We start from the raw sequence: 23,826 nt of genomic DNA on the forward strand, positions 1-23,826 counted from the left end.
TTACAGTATGAGCATCTTGAGGTTTGCCTCTTCCTGTCTGGCCCAGACTTTCCCATCAAATAAGAAGGAGATGATTTACCAAATGAAAGGTTTTGTTTACGAAGCATTGTTCGATTTTTATGGTCTTCCTCATTCCCATTCCTTGTGTCTTCGAAATAATCGCTGTAGATCATCCTTTGCTACGTTGCAGACCCATTGCCCCCCACTTGCACATCTCTCTCTCTTTGCCATACACGTGATGGCACTGTGTTTCCCGGGATTGTGATTAATGGCCACAATTCAGCCTGAAAAATTCCCTTGAGTGAGTGCCACTTGGCTTACACAGAGAAGAAACTCATTACTGCTGTCAGTTGAGCTGACAGAGCATGGGAGGGTGTGGGCGATCGTGCGTGTGTGTGTGAGTGTGAGTGTGAGTGTGTGTGTGTGTGTGTGTGTGTGTGTGTGTGTGTGTGTGTGTGTGTGTGTGTGTGTGTGTGTGTGTGTGTGTGTGTGTGTGTGTGTGTGGGCATGCGAGAGTGGGGGGAGCAACTCGTTTTTGTGCATGTCAGTGAGTGCAGGCATGTCTGTCCACCTTTGCCGTAAAGAAGCCATCATGCGTGAATAAGTGTGTCCACATGTTTTAAGCTGAGTGTAAAAGTGACAGTGTCCCAGGGCTCGTATCCTAGTAACATGGATAATTTCTCAGAAATGAACGAGCCTGATTCCATCAGCACCCTGCACACAGAAACAGTCCAACTTAAGCTTTTAATGGGTAACCTGTGTGCTCCATGGTGCTCTGTTACCACACTCATTCTCCTTTACTGCGTCTTACATATGTTTGGAACATAAGGCTTCTTGTTTGTTTATAACTATAACTATTATCTGTTGTGAGGCAAATATGGCAGCTAGTGGGGATATTACTCTTCTTAATAGTCCTCGGTTACAGACAATTCTTGTTAAATTAATGTAAAACACAGTAATTACCTGTCCGGTCTTATTAAACGTCATGTGGCAGTGAGAATATAAAGCAAGGAGGAGGGAAAAAAATGAAAGAGAAAAGGCAGAAAAGAAAACGAGAGTAGGCCTGCATAATGTGGATAAGCAGAGAAGAGTGTCATCCACTGAGAGATTGGTATCTACATTCACTGACACCCCAGATGCTGCCAAAATGAAGATTTGAGGACATGCACGTATACGATGTATATACATATGGAAATTAGCTCCATTTGTGGTGCCGCCGTTTGCTTTGCTGCTTAGATTGAAGAGGCTGGACCGGGAGAGAAATCTAATTATTTTTGGTCAACACAGAATCTCCCGTGAAATGTCTGTAATATTTGAATTGCAGATGTGCGATTTACATGACTACATATAATATGCTTGTGCCCAGTGTGTTCAGGTACTTTAGATCACTATTGTGAAGCGTGCAGGAGTTGGGCCGCCTCCAGCTGACACCACACAGATGAAGGTTTTGCAAATAATGATGACAGCTATAGAACGAGTGCAATTATTTTATTGTTCCTTGTAAAACTGTTATTGCAAATGCAGTATGTAAAACATTTGAAAGGACCTTCAAAGACTCAGAAAGACTTCATTACTAATGCAGAGCTGTTATTGTAGAACCACTTTACCTTCCAGTTTGTCCTCATTTGAGACAGATAAAAGTCTTTGTAATATTTGGCACAGTTGGGTAGTTATAGTACATGGCTGTGATATTATCGCATGCACATGCGGGTTACATGTTGGGTGGAAAGACATTTGTGGGTCAGATCTTAATACAGAATATACAAAAATTATATAATAAAATATACTGATTTGGTAAAAAGGATTTGGATCGGCACCAAAATTTGATGGGTTCTTCCCTAACCCGTACCACATCCTTCCACCAAGTTTCATGAAAATCCATTTAGCTGTTTTTGTGTAATGCTGCTTACAACCAAACAAACGGACGGGGGGGGGGGGACATAACTTCTTTTACTGAAACATAACACAAAGGTAACAATGAGAATAGTCGAGGACGACTAATGATTTCTGGCGTTGCACTCGGTCCTTCCATATTCTTCTAAAACTGAAAGGAAATCAGTTAACGACATCTAGCATAGATGATTTCAAAATAATAATGGGACATGAGAGAGTTGTATTAAATAGACAGCTTGCAGTTGTCACTTCTGTTTTGATGGATTTGTTTATGTGAATTTTTGACAGGACTGTATTTTTGGATGCTGTGATGTGAGGATTTGGAAATCAGCAGGGACGCTAAGACACAGATGAATGCCCAATGGGAACCACGCAGCTGAGGCACAGTGGGCCTCCCTCTTACAACTACCAGGGGCTTCTCTTGTGTGTGTGTGTGTGTGCCTGTGTGCATGTGTGCGTGGGGGGGGGGGTGAGTGACGAAGGGCTGAGATTTACACAGCCGTTCCAGCCATTTGGGGTAGCCCTGTTTTCAGGGTGCTGTGAGATGCAGTGGAGCGCATGGGCTGGTCCCGCCCTGCGCCTTTCAGATGTCCCGTGGGAGTGCCAGATGTGGGGTCATCCATCTACCCCTGGTTCAGACAAGTCCCTCTCAAAGTCACTGTCAGTTGCATACTTAACACTGCAAGCTAGACTCTGAGAAAGGAACACACACACACAAACATATCTCAACAGTTGTTCTCTAATGAGGGGGAAGTAACGAGCGTTAGACTGAGGAGAATTGTGTTGCCAAATGTCCGTCCAGGTTGTTATTCAGAGCCACTGCTGTCTGCAGGCCTCGCTTATTTCTGCCTTCACAAAACAAGAGGCGGAGACGAGCCAAAGAGGAATTTAATGGCATTACCATTTGAATACAAAGGGCATTTTAACCCAGATGTCTCTAAACGTTTTTAAATATTTCACTCTCTCCAACAACAAGGAACGACAAGACAAGACTGGGAAGAAGCAGGTGTGGATTTGTGCTGTTTTTCTGGAGTGTACAGTGAAGGAGCCGAGTGAGAGGCAGCACATAACTCAAATGGACATGACCTCATATATGCTGCTAGGATGATGAGAGAGGCATCTCATTTTAATTCTAAAGCAGGCAGATGCATGCTGAGGTATTGGTGATATTAATTAGATATGTGGCCTCTGGGCAAGCACAGAATGGCATTGTGAAGGCAGAGCCTCTTCGCATCAGCAATCAAGTGTGAACAAGAACAGTGGCAACTACAGAGTTGACTGATAAATCATATTTTCATGACCACTGCGATATGGATATGTGCAATAAACACACAATTGCAAAACACTGGCAGAAATGCGATGGAACAGAATATTTTATTTATATGTGTCATGCATTCAAACATGATGAGAGAAAGGCACAGCGCCCGAGCCAACGGAGCTAGAAAAAAACTGATGTAAGTTCTTTATCATGTTTTGGCATCGAGCTGCAGCCTCTTCCTGTGAAATTTGTTTGCAAGACTACAACAACTATGCTTGTAGGTAAAGCTAAAGGGATAAAAGGAAAGTTATCTATCTTTGAATTTGTCAAAGTGATAACTACAGGCTGAGAACACGCTATGTTTTAATGTCAGGAATATTATTACGATTATTGACATTTTACATTTACTTCCAGAGAGATGGGATAGTTTGTGACTTTGCTGCTGTAAACGTTAGAAACTAAATTATTAAGAAGATAATTAGATACTGTATTGATAAAATAAGTTGAATATAATGTTATATGGCTGCACCCTGATCACTGCAACCTCAACACAAGCCCTCCAGAAGCTAACCCTGTATTCCCAAACTTCTCAGATGGAGCACAGGATACAGGAAAGCATGGGTCATGCTATCGCACCATTAGGCTAATCAGATGAAGCCCCACCTGGCTGTCGGCTCCCATCATATTGATTGGTGTCAATTTGATGGTGACTGTAAGCTCACCTCGCTGAGGAAGACACAGGAACTCAATCTAGTCTGAACCAAAATAACAAGTGTGAAAGGTGCCTCAGACTACGCTCCAAAACAATGGAGCAAAATGTATCCTGACCAGAAGCTGTGGACTCGGTTTGGATTTTGGACTTTCAGACCTATTGCAGGAAGTTAAGACAGCATTTTTTTTGGGGGGGGGGGCAGAGGCCAGCGGAAAACTGGCTAGCTCAACATGGGCATCTCTCTGGGGCCATCCCACATGCAGTGTCCCCAATAAGGTGGTAATTTGGCAGAGGGACAAACAAAGGAAGCGGGCAAGTTAGGAGGAGATCGAATTCTTTCGAGTGGAGGATTCCAGGCTCCAGTTATAGGAGAGTACCTCTTTGTGTCTTAGTTTTTCTGGTCTTGTTGTGTTTTTTTTAAACCAGAGCTAAGCAGAGTTGCATCCCCAGTGTACAACCAGGGAACACAAATAGAAAAGTGTAGGCTGCATATTGATTTAGGGGAGTTGTATTACTTTCTTAAACCTAATAAGTTGTATTCAATAGCTCGACAGAATAGCTAGTGTAAAATAATTAAATAAATAACCTTGTCTCTTAAAACAGATCACACCAGTTGTCTGTCTGCGTCTTTCACCAGACATGTGGTCACATCTCGCTCTTGCATTAAACTTTTAGGTGATGAGGATGGAAAAGAACACGAAACATATGTGTGGCTCTGTATGTTTGTCAGTGTAGCGATGTAGCCGCCTGTGGGTGTACTGTATGTCTGAGAGGATGCACAGTACACACAGGATGACACCCCCATGAGATGCCAGACTGGACGTCTCGGCATAAGAAAGCGTGGGCCCTTCTGCATGTTAAAGAGAAAGGCATCTGTATTGCAGAGAGAACTAGACAGCGTGATGGGCAGCGTGAAGTAAACACTATCAGAGAAAGTCTCGGTGAGGTTTTTGAACACATTTGAGCCGTCTCTCTGATTATCATGACAGATTGTTTGAAGTTGTTTAATGAGTATGCAGTTTTACGCCCAGTTAGTCCTCAAATGCAACATCTCTTTTTGTTCCCACACATCAAATCCATTCTTTGTTGCTTGTGAGTCTCTGCCTGAACAAACACTTTTTCTTTATTTGATAAATAGGAAACAATATCAAGAAGTTGGACACACTAGCAGTTATTTTCAAATCCGTGGCACTGGTTATTTTAACCTTGCCTTCTCTGTTGTCCTCCCCCAGCCTCTTACTCTCTCTTTTGTGTGTCGCTTGTCTTTAATCTTACCCACGCCATGACTGGGAATCATTTAAATAATCCCTTAATTTTGAGCATCTGTTGTGCTGTAATGGGTCTCTCTTTAATTAGGGTCTGCATATTGAAGTGAGGGTAGAAGGCTTAGTACAAAGATTGGGGGGTACCGGGTAAGGCCAGGAGCACAGGGACGCTGGGGGGTGTGGGGGTGGGAGGAGCGGAGGCCGGATGATTGGGGTGAGGTGGTGGAGGGGCCATAGGTGGCGCAGTAGTTAGGGGTGTAGCGAAGGTACAGGCACAGAGCAGGGCACCATGGGAGGCCAAGGCTTTGTCCCTGGAGTGTAGAGGTTAGAAGGGGCGGAGGGGGGGGAAGCAACTAGTCAGCAAGCAATGTGCCTTTCCCATCACACTGTCTTTGTGCAATAAAAAGCTTCTATCTTATATCAATTACAGCTGATGCAGAGCAAGTAACCAATTTTGTATTCCAGTATGAGGTTTCTAATTATGTGATGAAACAAGAAATAAAAAACAAAGTGGCTTCATCATATTTGCTGTTTGGAGGAGCAAATATTAAAAAATCCTTGTAACACTGCACAGTTCATAATAGTAATGAGAGTCTTAATTTCCATAATCACTTAAGCTTTGCATTAATTTTGAAACTGAATAAAAGGAATATCCCAAAGACCAGGTTGAAATAATCAAATCTCTCATTTTTTCCAACCGAGTGTTCAAAACCTGAAGAGATTTAGTTTAATGTCATAGTAGACAAAGAAAATCCAACATTTTGGATCTGGAACCAGTGAATTTTTGTCATTTTTGTAAAAAAAAAAGATTGATTTGATTATCAAAGTAATTCATCATTAATGTCACATCAATTGATTTGATTGAGTAAATGTTTGAGGTCTGATCCAGTAAACAACATGCATCCCTGAAAGTAAACACAAGGTTTAAATGTTTTGGCAAAACTACAATTCAAACGCCACTTACTTGCTGCTTTCATCAGCAGATTTGTTAGAACCCTTGTCAGAGAACTGTTGATGTTCAAGCTGTCATGATTTTGAGCACCTCTACATGTTATATATACGAAGATTGTGGTCATTACAAAACCATGAGACAGATTGCATTACAATGTACAAGGGGTTCCTATTTTTCTGGTCACCCAGCATGTCTCCTCCTAATTTCCTCGGTTAAGCGTAGAAGAAATGTTAAGCATATTTGTGAGTGATAACTATTGTAGCATTGCAGCTCCCTCCACCTCCTACAGGGAGCCTTAATAGCAGCCATCAATCTTACTATATTTAACTTAGTGCACACAAGCTCCACAGTATTGATCAACACAACAGGCTAAGGACAAACCCACGGCTGGGAAGTCTAATGCCAACAAGCCTGCAGCACAAGCAGAAAAGGCAATTAAATTCCAGTCAAAACTGTTTTGTCATGTGAGATTGAAAGTAAGAAAATCTGTCGTGTTGCGGTGTGAATATAGGAAATCAAACGGGAGAATCAGAGAAGACAAGTAAAGGAAAGCCAGTATAACCATGAAAAGAAAAACGACGTCGGTAATGGAAGTGGACAGAATGTATTTCTCCTTGTGTTGACATTTAGCTGATCCACGTTCCCTCTGAAATATGGTGGCCCTCGTGTGTCAAGGAAATAGTAATAAATAATTGTATTAAATATTTAATTGTACGATAAAAATTAGCACTAATAAAGTAGTTAACACATTTATTCATTAATCAATACACAAATATACCAAACTGCAAAGTGATTTATTATGTGACATTTTTTAATCTTCTTTCAATTTTCTTCTTCTTGTACATTTCCTATTTGCTATTCTATTTGCTGTCACTTAGCTTCTCTTTTAGCCTCACTATTTAGGGTTAACAGTTTGGGCCTAGCATTGATAAAAGGATATAAAACAATGTAAATCATGTAACAATCTCTCTGATTGGTGATAGAACCCCAACTACCTCATAACTATCAGACTACCTGATTCAAATCTATATTATTGATTCTGTTTGTGACGCCAATTATTTCTATATTAAATGCGATTTCATTATTCTGTTGCCATATTTTAAGTGCTTTACTCTTATTTGAAATTAATGACACTTGTGGTCTTTCATAATGATTTGCCATTTATTGCAACCAAAATAAAAACAATCTCTTTAGGGTGTGATTGTGTTGACAGACTGTGACTCATGCTATTCCCTAAGAGTCTTCTCAAATCCCCTCTCTATACTTTAAGCACTACACAATATTGTACTCAATATTTAGTCAGCTGTGCTAGCAGCCTGGCTTTAGAAGTGGCTGTGTAGTTTAGTGGGTTTGTTCGTCCATATCTCAACAACTGAATGAAACTTTGCACAGACGTCCATGCTTCTTAAAAGGATGATTGTAATGGTCCACTGACTTTTTCTCTGGCATCATCATGAGGTTATGTGTGTATCTGTTTTTACCGAATTTATCTCAACAGCTACTGGTTGGGTCACCGCGTAATTTGGAACACACGTCCATGTCCCCACAGGATGTTGTAATAAATGTGATTATTACTTGACATTTTATCTAGCACAATAATTTTATTAAATTCCCATCAGCCTCAGGTGACGTGGCTGAAGACTCTTCGCTCTTCTATCATGTCCTTATTGGTTTTTTTTAACATGTCCTTATTAATTTGTATTGAAGGATATTAAAGACAAATGCTAATTGTAAAGGTAAAGTTTTCTCTGGATCACCTTGTTGGTAAAGAGGAAATGTTGATCATATGCCAGATTATACAAAGCAGGTGCAAGGTGTGACAGGACATAACTGAATCGTAACAAGGCAACGTGCATCCGAGGGCCGACTGTTCAAATCATATTACAGGTTGGAGAGCTTTTAATACAAATAATCAATAGGCCTGATGTTCCTGAGGCCCTCTGTCCACATGTACAGTACATCTGCCACCTGGGAGATGGTGCAGGTCAGCTGATGCTTTTGCTCATGCAGGTACTGACAGAGGAAGGTGTTGATGTGTAAACGCATTAAAGGAAGATAATGAATGAGTGTCAGAGGAAGACAGAGTATGACTTACGTACGTGCAGCCCTTCCTTTCATAGGTGATAAGCATCACGCACCACAAACCAACAGATTGATCACAGGAGTGCCCACGCTTGGGCGCAGGGTGGTGGAGGAGGAAGATGGGGAGGGGGGCTTGTGGGGCAGGGAGCCAATAAAATATCACATCTGCATTAAAATGCCATCTCTAGGGTCTCAGCGCTGGGCTTGCTATTTCAAGGATGCCTATTTAAAGGCTGTTGAAGTGTGCGCTCTCCACGCTGGAATAGCACTGTACACCATCTCCATTATTTATGTGCCTCATCTCTATTTTACTGGTTTACCACAGTGGGGGTGGAGTGGGTATGGCAGTCATCACCCTTGGTTGAACAATGAACATGTGCCTAATGATGTCATAGGCTTGAGAGGCCTGCTGGGGGTGGGGCGAGGGGTGCGATGAAGAGCTGAGGGGACCATTGAAGAGTACATGGGGCGGTGGCGTTGGGACTGGAGGTAAGGCTATAGGTGTGAGTGAGGGTGATGACATTACAAAACGAGGGTTCACTCAAGCTTTGCGCCATAGCTGCAGGTTTGGATGGACGCTGTAGGATATGTGTCCCTCTGCCTGCATCATTACCTCTGTCATATCGATGAATCATCCCCTGCACAGGAAAACAACACTCACGTGACCACGAGTCTGTATCAAAAACATGGAAATGTCTGAGCAGATATGGTCACTGCAGTATAGTTGTGACACAACAGCAGTTTGGACTTTTAAGCACCTCGTTAATTATTCACAGTTGAGTTTGTGTGTGTGTCGGATTGATCATTACTTTGGGACCATTTGGAAAACCGTTATTTCAGCAAGGACTCATTCAGATAATCTCCATTTATTTTCTATTTCTCTCTGCCAAGGAGGTTATGTTTACATCAGCGTGTGTTTGTTTGTTATTAAGCAGCATCATACAAAAACTATACTGGACTGATTACTGTGAAACTTAGATGGATGTGGTATGCGTCAGGGAAGAATCCATTTAACTTTGGAGCAGATCTGTATCAGGGGGCGGACCCAGGAATTCTAATTCCCTTTCTTATAAATTGCGGGATAGGATGATGCAACATTTTCGTAGATTTTTAGAAAATTATGTGATGTTGGAGCTATTTTTTGTTTGCAATATTGAGTAAAAAAACACATAACATTCTAGTTTTACATCTGAGATTCTCACTTGCTTTAATTTTCATTGTACATGACCAGAGGCTTTGGACTTGAAGGATGAGACAATTCATCAATATTGACTGCCCTTTGCGCTTATTGGCTCTCAAACCCAATAATCAGTATTAGTATATCTGCACTTGCATTCATATTTCATCCTCTGTGTAACTACGTGTGCAGCCCCAGGAAGAAAAAGGCTCATGTGACACTTCAACCTTTAAAATAACCTTTTTTCATGTTAATTTCTACCTGGTTTGGAAATATTTGGTTGTATATTGTGAAGCGCACAGCAGGGAACTTGTTGGCTATTGTCAGATGACCAGAGTTTTGACAAGACCGGATTTACTGCCGAGCTACCTATCTAAATCACCACGCTTCACATTTCCTGTCTGTGACCTTCATTCATATCACTCACTCACTCATTCTTCTTTTGTGGTTGTCATGAGGGGCCGTCAAACATATGTCCAACGAGCAATCTCCTCCCCATGCACTTGTGGATGGATTTCTTTTTAGAATAAACCCCCGACCATTCTCTCCCTCATTACTGTAATTAGACCTGCTCCATTTAAGCCGGGCAGCGACATGCTGGTAGTGGACAGTGTTTAATCATGTGAGTATCTGTCAACACTTCGAAAAGGAAGAATGAGTAACAGGTCCGATGCTGCTGCTGCTGCTGCTGCTGCTGCTGCTGCTGGAGATGAGTGAGAGCGCCTCGGTGCCTCGAATGTGTGTGTCTGTCTTTTCCTACAGCGAGGCCGATCAATATTGTGTGTTTCTGTCGAAGCAGCTCTTTGCATGTGTTTATATTTAAATGCTTCAGCTGAGCTACATCACTTTAGATTGACTCTGGAACCTCTCCAACAATAACTTCCGACAATAATAGATTACGAATGGCTGTTTTCCTTTATATCCGGCAGGAATGGTTAGCAAGTTTGTTTTGCCTCCGTCTGTTTATGTAAACTTATTGTGATTTTTTTCCAATTGTGTCTGATCCCGCTAGTGTGTTGATGGTCGCAGGGGTGTGGGCCTCTCGGAGAATTCATGTTTTATGCATGAGGGCCAAGGGTGGGGCCCGTTAGGGGGGCTGTGTCGGCGGACACACTCCAGCAGCCGGATCAGTGGACACCATGACTACTTGGCAAAGATGCACAAGAAAGATCCAATAGGCACTGGTCCTCTTTTGTTCGTCAGTACAGCACAGACAGCTATGTGCACGCATGCCTGTATCTTCATTTGAGACTTTGTTCCAAGACCGTGAGCTTCCCTGACCGTCAGCCCTTGTTTTCTGTGTGCTGTGGTCTGAAGGATTGTCTAGCTGTTTTCACCATATCCAACCTCCCTGTATCAGCAGCGTCAGTGGCTTCAGGGCTTTCACTCTGTGCTGCACCCATGCCAGCCTCTGCCCGAGCGCCGCATTACAGCTCGCCAAGACGGACAGTATTGCTGATTGCCTTTGTCAACACTCTGTCTAGGAAGGGGAGTGAGAAGCCATAAAAGTGTTCTTATGGGCCAATATTCTGTCACTGGATATATACAATAATTTGATACTTCTGACAAGTTTGCAATGACTTCCAGTGTTTTACAACTTTAGTAAACTGAAATGAAAGAGAAGAATGTGTTAGGGCTTGCAGTTCACTGTGCTTAAGAGGAAACCGTTTTCTAAAGAGCATGTAAAGAGCTGTATCTGTACTATAACAGGGGGTTCGGTGATAAAATACTACTGATGTTCTCTGTGGCATCCAGGCCATCTACGCTTTACAGTAAAGTTGGCCTAAAACGTTTTATGGCCAGGAGGTTGTGTGTCCCAGGTGGAAAAATTGCAGTTGGGCCCTTGAGATAAGCACTTAAGCTGAATTACACCAGTGAGAGGGACAGCTGTTTAAGTGTTGCCTTGTAGTATAGAGGCAAAATAAAAAAATATGAGCCTGAGAAATCTGTCGGGATGAGTAACAGTCAGGTTTTCTCTGTGTTTTTATAATCCTGAAAAAAAAACCCGTAGAGAACCCATAAGCTTACAGGGAGATTGCAGTCGCTACTGGGAGAATACTAAATTAGCATGTTTAATTTTTCATCAGAGCTCCATACATCCATTCAAAGATCTAAGGTCAAGTCGTGTTAGAGAATGCCACACTTCTCATTAAGCTGTGAAATGGAATAATCACAGCGTTGGACCACTGATGTAGCCACATAATGCCCCTCAGATGAAGTCTCTCTCTCAATTTCCTGTCCACTATAAGACTGTGTGTGTCTTATTTACATTTAAATACAGATACAGTTTTTTAAGCTGCAATGTCAGCCCTGTGCAACAGGATAAAACTAGAAAGGCACTCAGAATCCCCCTTATGACACTACTACAAAATCTAGATCCAGATTTTTATTTGCATCTGTACCAAATTGCACATATTCATAAATATCAGTTCCCTAAACATCAAAATGTAATAAATCAGCGAAGATTCCCAGTCATCCAGGTCATGGTATCTTTAGAACCGCTGAAGATACCAAATTCAATGGGCTCTTTCCTTCCACCAAGTTTTCTGGGAATATGTCCAGTAATTTTGACCTAATCCTGCCAACTAACAGACAACAGACGAATAAACAAATGCAGATGAAAACATAACCTCCTTGGTGGAGGAAATAAACATGAATGACATGTCGGTGTGGACAATTCAAAGCAGAAATTGTGGAATTAGTCAACTATATTCACAGTGTAAAATGCAGTACAGCCAGCTTTCTGCTGGGAATCAATCCCACTCACTAAACATAAGAAGTAGGGAAGTAAGAAGGCATTAGTGGAAACACAAACAGACAATAACCTGCCATGTTCCAGGCGTAAAAGCCTCCTTGGTATAGTGCTGCTTACCACTCACTCATCCTGTAAGTAAGGAATTAATGCAGGCTACAGGATGGGAAGAGCAGGAGGTTATGAAATAATAAGAGGTCCGTCCCTCTTGTTATGCTAACAGTGTTCAGATAAGTCCCCCTTCATCTAAGTTAATTATGGTTGACATTTAAATGAGTACACTTGTGTTGAAGAAGGTGGGAGAACTGCGAAAGCGGAGGGCCTCTCTCTAATTGAGTTTGTCGCTGGCTCCACCTTCGATGACGCCTTTGTTCTGCAGGGAGTAGATATGTGAGGTGCAGCTGAATGAGGCTCTCTGTTGGACTATTGATACTGGCTTTGCTATATGGTGTGTGCGTGCGTGCGTGCGTGTGTGTGTGTGTGTGTGTGTGTGTGTGTGTGTGTGTGTGTGTGTGTGTGTGTGTTACCCTGCGTGTGTGTGTGTGTGTGTATGTGTTGCCTTTGTCGTTGTTAGCATGAATGTTTTAAAATGTGCCTGACCTACATACTAAATGTTAACATATGGCAGGAAATCCATACGCAGGCCCCGTGTATGTAACGATCACCTTCAGCACCTGAGGACTGCAGCTCATGTACAACTACTGTACATGTGTTGAATGCAGCTATTGACCTGTGGTGCAACAGCAGTAGCAGCAATGTTCTGCAGTGAAATTTTTAGAGCTGTTGTTTGAGGTTTTTACATTACCCCAAACTTTCAATGAATGGCACTCAGTAAAGCGTATACCTCCACCAAGACCCAGCAGTCCCCTTAAATTCAATAAAGCTGCATCTAATTTCACACACACATAGATCTCTAAATGTGCCGGATTATTTTATTATTCCCTGGGAAAACTGTAAAAATGTTGAAAAATGCCCAATCAATGCTAAAGAAAGTGAAAAAAAGATCCTGAACTGTCCTATTAATAAAGGCTCAATGACAAAAAGTCCCTCTAAAAAAAAATACAAAGTTTCACTGTCTGTGCTTTCCTTTGTCTTATTTCATTATTGATATCAGAAAAAAACTAACTATAACTCCCAGTTTCCCTCTGTGACCAAGAAACCAAGGTCTTAAACTGTTAAGACCTCTGTCTACAGTGTAGATTAGTGCACTTGATATTTAAGGACACTCTGTATTAAATATTCTGAAATTAACATGAAAACATTTATTTTGAGGAACAGCCACGGGAAATAGTTTCAGAAAATATTTGATCCAGCAACGTTTTCCTTTAAAACAGTAACTTTATAGCTGGCAGTATTATTCTCTTTGTGTAAACTCGGTGCTGTGGTGAGTAAAGAGTTTCCTCTTTTTGTTGAGCGCTGTTAAAAAACCCTGCTTGTGTGTCCCTGAGTACAACAGTTCTACATTGTGCTCAGTCGTTTTCTTTCAACCAGTCAGTCTTCACACCCTGGAGATCGTCATCCCTTTGCTTGAGTTTTTTTTCTATACTACGTGTTAATTAACATATGTAAATGACATTAGCACCTCACACAGTGTTACTGTTGAGATGAGATGTTATACCAGAGAACATGAACTCAGGAGAATGGTACATACTTTGCCCGGTATATAAATATAATCGTATATATGTATACATAATTTACTACATATTTATAGCTTGAGCATGTACACTGTATACTGGTACAGAAATACTTATCTCCTGCACACAGGCAGGCTTGTTGCTCTGTAGTTGCCTTGCTGTATTTTGATGTTATAGCCTTACATCCCCTCTCTCTCTCTCGCTCTCTCTTTCCCTCTACAGCCATGGCAGACTTCCACGTCCAGCCAGAGTCGGTTCACGCTGAGGACTCTGGCGTGGCTCGATTCCAGTGTCAGATCCGTGGTCTGCCAGAGCCCGTCATCAGCTGGGAAAAAGACAACCGCCCGGTGGACACCAAGGACAAAAGGTTGGACCGAACCACAGCTCAACCTCACGCTTATTAGAAATGTACCAGGTCTCATCGTGTTGATCTTTTTCTTCTGTCTCGTAGATACACTCTGCTGCCGACAGGTGTTCTGCAGATCACTGGGGTGACAGAGGAGGACAGTGGACGGTTCTGCTGTGTGGCCCACAACAGTGCCGGAGTCAAACACAGCACTGAGGCAATCCTCACAGTTTCAGGTTGTTATATTTATTGAATTTCACAACTACCTCCCATGTGCAGACTGCTTTTTGTCACATGGAAGCAAGCATAACACACCCTCGCTGTAGATAAACTTTTAAATCTGTGTTGTGTGACGCTCTTTGTTCTCCCCATCACTGCTTGAAAACAACCATTGCATTATCAGCTGTTTATCTATCCAGCATATTTCCAAACCCATTGTTTCTCTGCCTGATCCAAGAGATACAGCATATCGAGCTAATGCACTCCAGAGAAATCCAATTAAAGGATGCCATCCATCATGCTCATTCCCATCTTCTGCTTCCCTCTCCCCTCTTTTTCTTCCAGGCTCCCAGTCATCTGTCTACAAAGAGCCCATGATCCTGGTTGGACCAGAAAACCTCACCCTCACTGTTCACCAAACCGCCATCTTGGAGTGCATTGCAACAGGATACCCTCGGCCCATCGTGTCTTGGAGCAGACTAGGTGAGAAACATTTCCTGATCAGTTCAAAGACGAGGCCCCTGGAGGGTGCATCTATGTAGTTTAGATTATTCGGTTTGTGTGTGTGCATTTGTGCATGTGTGTGTGTGCATTCATACATACTCAGTGTTTTGTGTGAGCCCTATGTGCTTTGTGTTTTCATGTGTTTGTATGTTTTCTACAACACAGCTTTGATCCTTTCTGTATTGTTTAATGTATATGTGCGCCCAGAATACATCTGATACAGCAGGGTATTGTGTATACATGCAGGCAATGGGATTCAACATTAGGCCTTAGGGCTAAACATTACCTTCGACTCTGTGTTGATAAATGCACACTTCATTTCCTCATGAAGTTGAACCTGCTGCACCGGAGAGCCTCTGATTAATTGCTATGAGGTGCTGAGACAGATACGATTAGTTTCCCCCTTCCGTCACGTGCATTTTTTCTTGACTATCAGTCAAAGTCTGTTGTGTCCAATTCTTCAATTTGGTATCTGTTTTCTTTACCTATTATCCAATCTGATTTGCTATTTGAAATGTAAATTGCCGCCCCTCCCAAGCAGTCGGGCATAATCAGATTTAGGGTATTGCCTTACACAATATCGCTAGAATGAAATGCTAACACGATGGGATTTGTATGTATTAGATTACGGCAGGGAGGCTGGGATAAGACGCATAATGAATCTGATAGTTTCACATCAGTCACTCCTTAATGCTTGAGTTTGTTTGCTGCTATTCATTGCGCAGCTCCACAGCTTGCTGGCTTGTTGTCTTTCTTCTCTGACTAACTTAATTAGTGCCTGACGAAGCTGATGGAGGGGGCAAGCGAGAGGGAGAAAGAAATATAGTTGAAAAAGGCTAAATAAAGAGAACAAGTCGGTCTTTGTTGAGACAAAAGATCGCTGGACTGTTACTTCTCAGTCCAGTGAGTCTGTTAGTGGTAATGGGAAAAATGCCGAAAGAGCAATAAAACATCATGATGACGGATTCTGACAAAAAACACTTGGTGAGCAATTTGGAGTGATTTATCTCATCTCCATTATTTGTCGTGATTAATCGCGAATATTGTCCTCTCCATCACAACAATTGCATCTTGTCTAAATAGAGCGTGTACAATGTGCCAGAGTTTTTAACTGATCCTTCTGATTACACAGTGTAAATTAAACATTGAATTATATTTAAATCCAAGATGCACCCAAAGAGATCCCCACCTAAAAATACACTGTTGAGTAGCGACCATATGGTTTGTATTTCTGGCTGCAGCTCCTGCCTCTGCATATGTCCAGCATGGACGGTACCCATCTCCCTGCCTCCCTGCCCTGGCCTTTTAACACATCAAGCCTGGACCATACCGCAGATGGAAGTCATAGATGGGAGTTAAATGCCCCCGTGGCCCCAAAGCTAATATCAGACACAGGCTGAAGTCAGTGCTGGAGTTGAAACTGCAGATAGGGAGCACAGGAAAGTGTGAGTTTATCATGTAAGTACAGCTAGAGCAGAGAGGAGGCAGCTATGGATTGTGTAAGGAGATAGGAGATTAGAAGTCGCAGTTAGAGTTTCTGGTCCCCTGTGGCGGCAGGAACATCTCCTGTGTAACCGTTTAACAGCGAATGTGCTGCACTACAAGGCTTTGTCAGACAAAAGGCACAAAGCTTAGATTGACTGACCCTCCATTAGAGAATGAGAACATATAAAACAAACTTTTAATCACTGTAAAACCTTAGAAAACCTTTTCTAAACTCTCATAACAATATCACTTTTACAACCATCACAAGCTCCAGATAAAGACGACAAACCCAGTGACCTCTCTCTCTTTCTTACCTCTGTGTCTGTTCTGGCGGCTTCATCACAAGAAATTACAATTCTGTGAAATGCACACTTTACTGTGAAAGCTGCATCCTTGACCTCTGGGAGGTCCAGAAATAGCCCTACCTCAAGGAGCTTTTGACCATAAATGTGCAATATATTTAGTCAGTCTCTCTTGATGGCAATTTCAAGCCCACTCAGATCTTTACTGTAGTGTGCACCCCCCCCACCCCCCCACCCCCACCTAACAGGTACTGTACACTTGCACAGCCAGGCTTTTTTCTTGTTGTCTTGTATAAATTCTTCTTCTCTCTCCCTCTCTTTTCCCTGACCAGACGGCCGTCCCATCGGCGTGGAGGGGATCCAGGTGCTCGGCACAGGGAATCTGATGATCTCAGACGTCGGCGTGCAGCACTCAGGGGTTTATGTGTGTGCCGCTAACAAACCAGGGACTCGTGTTCGGAGGACTGCTCAGGGACGACTGGTGGTCCAAGGTGAGTTCTGGATGAAAGCAATGTGCCATTTTCAGAAGATAAGAAAGGGCTTGTGGAGGGAAACTCGAAGCCCATGAATGCAGCTGTGGTGCAAGTGATAAGGTGAATCTTGTCAGTTCTGTGGGTGGACCTCTGTGCAGGCAACACAAATACAAACCCAGTCCATACCTCCCTGGGGACCTAAGTAATGGTCTGCTAAGGGTCCCTCAAGCTACATCAACCCGTGAGCCATGTGAACTATTTTCACTTATAAAATAGTATTTATACTGTGGCTTTGCTGAACACGTGATGGTTATTATTTATTTCACCATTTTGTACAGTTTGTCAGACTAAACAACATTGTTTAGTTTAATATTTAATGAATAGTCATTGTCAACCCAGTGCTTTCATGGTTTGGCAGTATAAGATATAACAGTATATACAGAATATATAAATATAATAAATGCCTTAAATAGTTTTTCCAACACCGCTGTCTGTGTGTTTAAAGATGCTGTGAAACGAATTACATAACTTTCTTGTAAATAATTTAGGTAACGTAAATCGCCCGTCAAAAAGACTAAAGACCTAGAGGTGATCGTTAATTCACATGACCTGACAGCTTCACATGTTACCAGTGACAGCCAGGTAGCGATGAAAATACAAACGATCAAATCGATTCATTAACACCATCCATCAAGCTTTTACTATCAGCAAAATCACAGCATGAAAAACAAGACAAAATCTACAGTGTCACATGAAGAAGCAGCAAAGTCTGTAAACTCAGCTATTGTGGTCATTAAAATGCTGTTTAAGAGAAGAAGATGAATCAGACAATATGATTTTGTAGATTCTCTTCAGATCTGTGGAACTTGAATTGTTAGAAGACAAAAATAAGAGAACTTATTCTAGACTGTAATTTTCTTGTTTTTATGTGGCCACTGCAAAGCAAATATCATCAAAAACTCTCATACCCTCATTTTTAAATTGACAAATTCTACAGTATTTTTATCGGCTTTTTGCTGTGGTAGTTATGAGTCTTTTGAACTCTCTGATGACACAATAACAGAAGAAAACTGCTCACTGCCATGACAATTAGCAGCAAATTGCAGCTTTTGATCTTCATAACATCTTTGAGTTCAGTCTCACAGACCAAGAATACACACACCATATCTCCAATAAATCCTTTTAGTTCCTCTTTATCTTCATTTATTTATTTTTCAAAGCCAAATCGCAGAGAAACCAAACAAACTCCATTAAAGATGTTGATGATTTTGTGGCAGCGACTAATGGAAAATAACCTCAATCATATTGTAACCCTGCCATGACGATACATTTATGATTTGTCAAAGCAACTCGGAAACACATTATCACTTTAATGCTGTCCAGTGGGTTTTTAATGTAAGAGTGTAGGATATTCTTATACGTTTGGAAAAAAAGAGAAATGCAATTTTATTTAATCTAATATCTTCTGCAATGTTCAATAATTTATAAAATATACATTTATAGTTAATGTGCTGTAAAGTCCACAACTGGTGGCGTCCCTCTAGGTTAGAGAGATGGATGGTTTTGACCAATGAGATGATGCCAGGTGTGGGTGGCCCTGCGCATTAATTGTCACCAAGCAGGAAACATCCAGGATCAGCCTCACTCACATATTGATCAGATGGACCACACTTTGCTTCAGCTCATAGCAGTATTGATCCAGATCAATATTTCATGTTATCTGCCTGTCAACTCTGAGACAAGCCCGCTACCCAAACAGGAACAAAGAAGATAACCCATAAATGCTCATTATATGTTTTTGGCCGTTTATCGATTTGTGGAAACAAAGATTTACCGTTAATTTCAAATAAATGTAAATTCGGTCTATTTTATTATTAGAAAAAAAAACTGTAGATTTTATTGCATGTGCTTAAAGAATTGGTCTATTAGGGTGGTGTCAATAAGCCAGCTGACACCTCTGTGGACATGAGAGGGTGTCAAAGCAGACATGTCCAGCAATCAGGAGCTCCAATTTACTGCTTATGAAACCATCACTTATCTCACAAATGCACTGATACAGTTAATCAATTCGGTTCATTTTGGCTCCTTTGGGGTACAAACGTAGAGACACAAGAAACAAAGAAAGAAGGAGGAGAGTCAAAGTGTGTGTGTGTGAGCCAAATGGGGAAAAACAAGAGCAAGATGGATGGATGGTGCTGATGATATGACCCACACCCTTACAGGTACGAATCAATACCTTCCCGAGCTCCCTCTGACCTTCACCTTTGAGACGGCATTCAAAGAGAGAATAAAGCTGGGAGAGAGGGAGAGATAAATGAAAGGACAATCACAAGTTGTCAGCAGCCTCCTTTCAAACGCCTTACGGGTCCCTCATCTTTTCAAATGAGAGAATGGAAATGCTTTCATTGAAATAATGTCAGACAACATTTTGTCCACTGGGATGGGAACAAGCGGTATTGTCTGTGTAGCCTAATATACACACACATACACACAGATATAATTTATTCCTCTGTGCCATAAAGCTTCATTGTTGTCCGGCATTATTTGTTAATGCCATTCTCCGTCATTACGATGAATATGGACACTGCATTTTATTTTGAGTCAATCTCACATACATATACATATTAATCTACAGCTGAAAAAAGTCCCCCAGCAGGACCTCCGCCAAGGCCAGTCCCCTTAAATTCAATCAAGCTGGACCAAATTTCACACACTCATAGATTTCAGATTTTTTATCATCAAGATGATCCATTAATTGTTTCTGGAAAAACAGTGAAAATGTAAAAAAGCATCTGAAATGAGTTAATCACAGTGTTAAACCACTGATGTAGCCACAGATGTCAAAAATTAAATCTCTCTCTTTCACTGTCTGTGTATCTCTGTCTCATTTCATTGTCCTCTAAATAGACTGTTTGTGTCTTAGTGATATTTAAGTACAAAAAAAAAAACAGGTCCCTTATGGAACCACAAATAAAATATACTAAATCGGATTTTTTTGTTTGCATCAGTTTCTGACATCTGCCTGGTTTTCTTCATAAAGATTTTTGAATTATTCTCTGAAAAATCCACAAAAAGGATTCTAAACTCCCTACCGACCAATGTTAAAGACAGTGAACGAAAATCCCTTGATCTTCCCTGACCCGTACCACAAACCTCCACCAAGTTTCGTGAAAATCTGTTTAGTTGTTTTCGAGAACTCTTACTCACAAACATACAAACAAACAGACAGGGGTGAAAACATAACCTCCCTGGCGGAGATACCATGTGCACAATCTGTTAAAGTTGCTATGTTAAGTATTTGCTTTTGGTACATAGCCAGCTCCCTTGCATTCAATTTGGTTATTAAGAACATGAGTCACTGATCCTGTTTTTTTATTTCTTCTCCACTTGAGATTTTGTTTCCAAACTGTCACTCAAATCAGTCAAAACCTGTAATTTTACAATTTGATTCCTGTTGCTCTGTCCCACCAGGTAATGATGAGTAAAATGATTGGGACGGCAGGAGAGTAGAGCTTTCTTCTCTTTTACAACAGGCAATATGATATGCCCTGTTCTCCAGCTCACTGTCCTCCAGTGATGACTCTGAGATATTATAATAACCATAACGTTTTTTTTATTGAGTTAATATGGTCATAAATACCTTTGGTTATCAAATCACTGAAAGCCGCCTGGACAATAATGAGTGCAGTGGAGATGACGACGCCTGCCAGCTCGAATAAAAGCATGAACCCAGGAATCAAACTCCAGGGGATGTAACTGTAATTACTCTGCGAGAACCATTTCAAATGAATAGGTTATTACCACTGATTGACCATGGATTGAAACCAGAGGAAGGATACGACGAACCTGTAAACTGCAGCATTTTGTGTTCATGTGGATGTGTTGTTGTCAAGTGCTGCTGCTGCTGTTGTTGTTGTCATTCCTCCACATTTCTAGTCTTCTCTATCTCTTTTTATTTTCCTGGAATCTGCATTGACCTTGTGTCTTTTACATTCCTGCTAAATGACCCTGAATTATAGATAAGCAACAGAGTTTATATACAGTGCCTTGCATAAGTATTCACCCCCTTTGGACTTTTCTACATTTTGTCATGGTATAACCACAGATTAAAATTTATTTCATCGTGAGTTTATGTAATGGACCAACACAAAATAGTGCATCATTTGGAAGTGGGGGGAAATATTACATGGATTTCACAATTATTTACAAATAAAAATCTGAAAAGTGCATATGTATATATGTATTCACCCCCTTTACTGTGAAACCCCTAACAAAGATCTGGTGCGACCAATTGCATTCACAAGTCACATTTGCAAGTCACATAATTAGTAAATAGGGTCCACCTGTCTGCAATTTAATCTCAGTATAAATACACCTGTTCTGTGACGGACTCAGAGTTTGTTGGAGATCATTACTGAACAAACAGCATCATGAAGACCAAGGAGCTCACCAAACAGGTCAGGGATAAAGTTGTGGAGAAATATGAAGCAGGGTTAGGTTATAAAAAAATATCCAGAGCTTTGAACATCTCTCTGAGCACCATAAAATCCATCATAAGAAAATGGAAAGAATATGGCACAACCGCAAACCTACCAAGAGGAGGCCGTCCACCCAAACTGAAGAGTCGGACAAGGAGAAAATTAATCAGAGAAGCAACCAGGAGGCCCATGGTTACTCTGGAGGAGTTGCAGAGATCCACAGCTGAGGTGGGAGAATCTGTCCACAGGATAACTATTAGTCGTCTACTCCACAAATCTGGCCTTTATGGAAGAGTGGCAAGAAGAAAGCCATTGTTGAAAGGGATCCATAAAAAATCCCGTTTGGAGTTTGCCAGAAGCCATGTGGGAGACACAGCAAACATGTGGAAGAAGGTGCTCTGGTCAGATGAGACCAAAATTGAACTTTTTGGCCTCAATGCAAAACGCTATGTGTGGCGAAAACCCAACACTGCCCATCACCCTGAGCACACCATCCCAACAGTGAAATATGGTGGTGGTAGCATCATGCTGTGGGGATGCTTCTCTTCAGCAGGTACAGGGAAACTGGTCAGAATAGAGGGAAAGATGGATGGAGCCAAATACAGGGAAATCCTTGAAGAAAATCTGATGCAGTCTGCAAAAGACTTGAGACTGGGGCGGAGGTTCATCTTCCAGCAGGACAATGACCCTAAACATACAGCCAGAGCTACAAAGGAATGGTTTGGATTAAAGAATGTTAATGTCTTAAAATGGCCCAGTCAAAGCCCAGACCTCAATCCAATAGAGAATCTATGGCAAGACTTGAAGATTGCGGTTCACAGACGGTCTCCATCCAATCTGACTGAGCTTCATCTTTTTTGCCAAGAAGAATGGACAAACCTTTCCATCTCTAGATGTGCAAAGCTGGTAGAGACATACCCCAAAAGACTTGCAGCTGTAATTGCAGCGAAAGGGGGTTCTACCAAGTATTGACACAGGGGGGTGAATACTTATGCACCCAACAGATGTCAACTTTTTTGTTCTCATTATTGTTTGTGTCACAATAAAATTTATTTTGCACCTCCAAAGTACTATGCATGTTTTGTTGATCAAACGGGAAAAAGTTTATTTAAGTCTATTTGAATTCCAGTTAGTAACAGTACATAATGGGAAAAAGTCCAAGGGGGGTGAATACTTATGCAAGGCACTGTACATCTATTATTGTACTATTTCTGTACAATGAATAACCTTGCTACCTGGTGGGCTCTCATAGTTTTCTTTTCTAATTCTCACTCTCTCTTGGTTTTTCTATGTCTTTTCATCAACATCACTTTGTCCTTTAACAAAGACATGGTCATAGATCCCTTTTCTGTCACTGATATCTCTGGCACTCTCTTTGTATCTTGGGAACATCTTGTCTGAACCTCCGTTTTTCTGCTCTTTCAGCTCCAGCTGAGTTTGTTCAACTTCCTCAGTCCATTGCTCGTCCTGTCGGCACCACCGCCATCTTTACCTGCCAGGCGCAGGGTGAGCCTGAGCCCCAGCTCACCTGGCTGAAGAACGGGCAGATTCTGGAACCCGGGGCACACGTCAGACTCAGGAACAATAACAGGTAAGAAAGAAAACCTTTGCATTGTATGTGGAAATATATTTATAGAAGAATACCAACAAATCCATGGGTTGAACCTGTTGTTACTGTCAGAGAGTTCTGCCTGTGACCACGGTTTCTCTTTACTGAGGATCTTCTTTGGCATCATGTTGTGTACACTGTTTACATTTGCATCAATTGATTGTTCATGTATATATTCAGCCTGTACATAGGTTGGAGTCTCCTTACTAAGCGTGAGGAAAACTTGTAAAAGTTTTGAAAGTCCTAATTAATGTCTTAATTAATGTTCTAGAAGTCATTAACTAATACTTCACACATCATTTACAGAGAATCTGGATTTAATTACATTTCTTATAAATGTATTCACATGTATAACTATTCACTTTATTTCAATATTTGTTTACTAGAAAGTGTGAAAACGTAAATATTTACGTTATTTACCAAATATTAAGGATAATAACAACTCTGCGATCCCACAATATTTCAGATTCTTAGTTTATTCAGCATTTTTAAACAATTGAATGAATACGGTCATTAATTAAAACAAGTAAACCATTAATAAAGGGCAACTTATCAGAAAGTGGTATGATAATTATATTACTTTATTTTGAATCTGAAACTATTATAATTGGATTTATGTAGGACATCACTTAATTCAAACTAACACAACCCAACTCTCATGTCCGTCACTGGATCTTCTTAAGGT

General features: G+C 41.3%; 1 protein-coding gene across 2 annotated transcripts in view; it reads left to right on the forward strand.

Moving 5' to 3' along the window:
• The window catches only part of igdcc3 (immunoglobulin superfamily, DCC subclass, member 3), a 58,838-nt gene that overhangs the window by 22,836 nt on the left and 12,176 nt on the right, over positions 1-23,826 (forward strand). For both annotated transcript variants that reach the window (XM_034581618.1, XM_034581617.1), the window contains exons 3-7: positions 13,948-14,092; positions 14,177-14,307; positions 14,636-14,773; positions 16,914-17,072; positions 22,958-23,123. In XM_034581618.1, the coding sequence (XP_034437509.1) occupies positions 13,948-14,092; positions 14,177-14,307; positions 14,636-14,773; positions 16,914-17,072; positions 22,958-23,123 (739 nt within the window). The remainder of the gene's footprint in view (positions 1-13,947; positions 14,093-14,176; positions 14,308-14,635; positions 14,774-16,913; positions 17,073-22,957; positions 23,124-23,826) is intronic.

The sequence above is a fragment of the Hippoglossus hippoglossus genome, chromosome 3 (assembly GCF_009819705.1).
Source record: "Hippoglossus hippoglossus isolate fHipHip1 chromosome 3, fHipHip1.pri, whole genome shotgun sequence".
Classification (NCBI taxonomy): domain Eukaryota; kingdom Metazoa; phylum Chordata; class Actinopteri; order Pleuronectiformes; family Pleuronectidae; genus Hippoglossus; species Hippoglossus hippoglossus.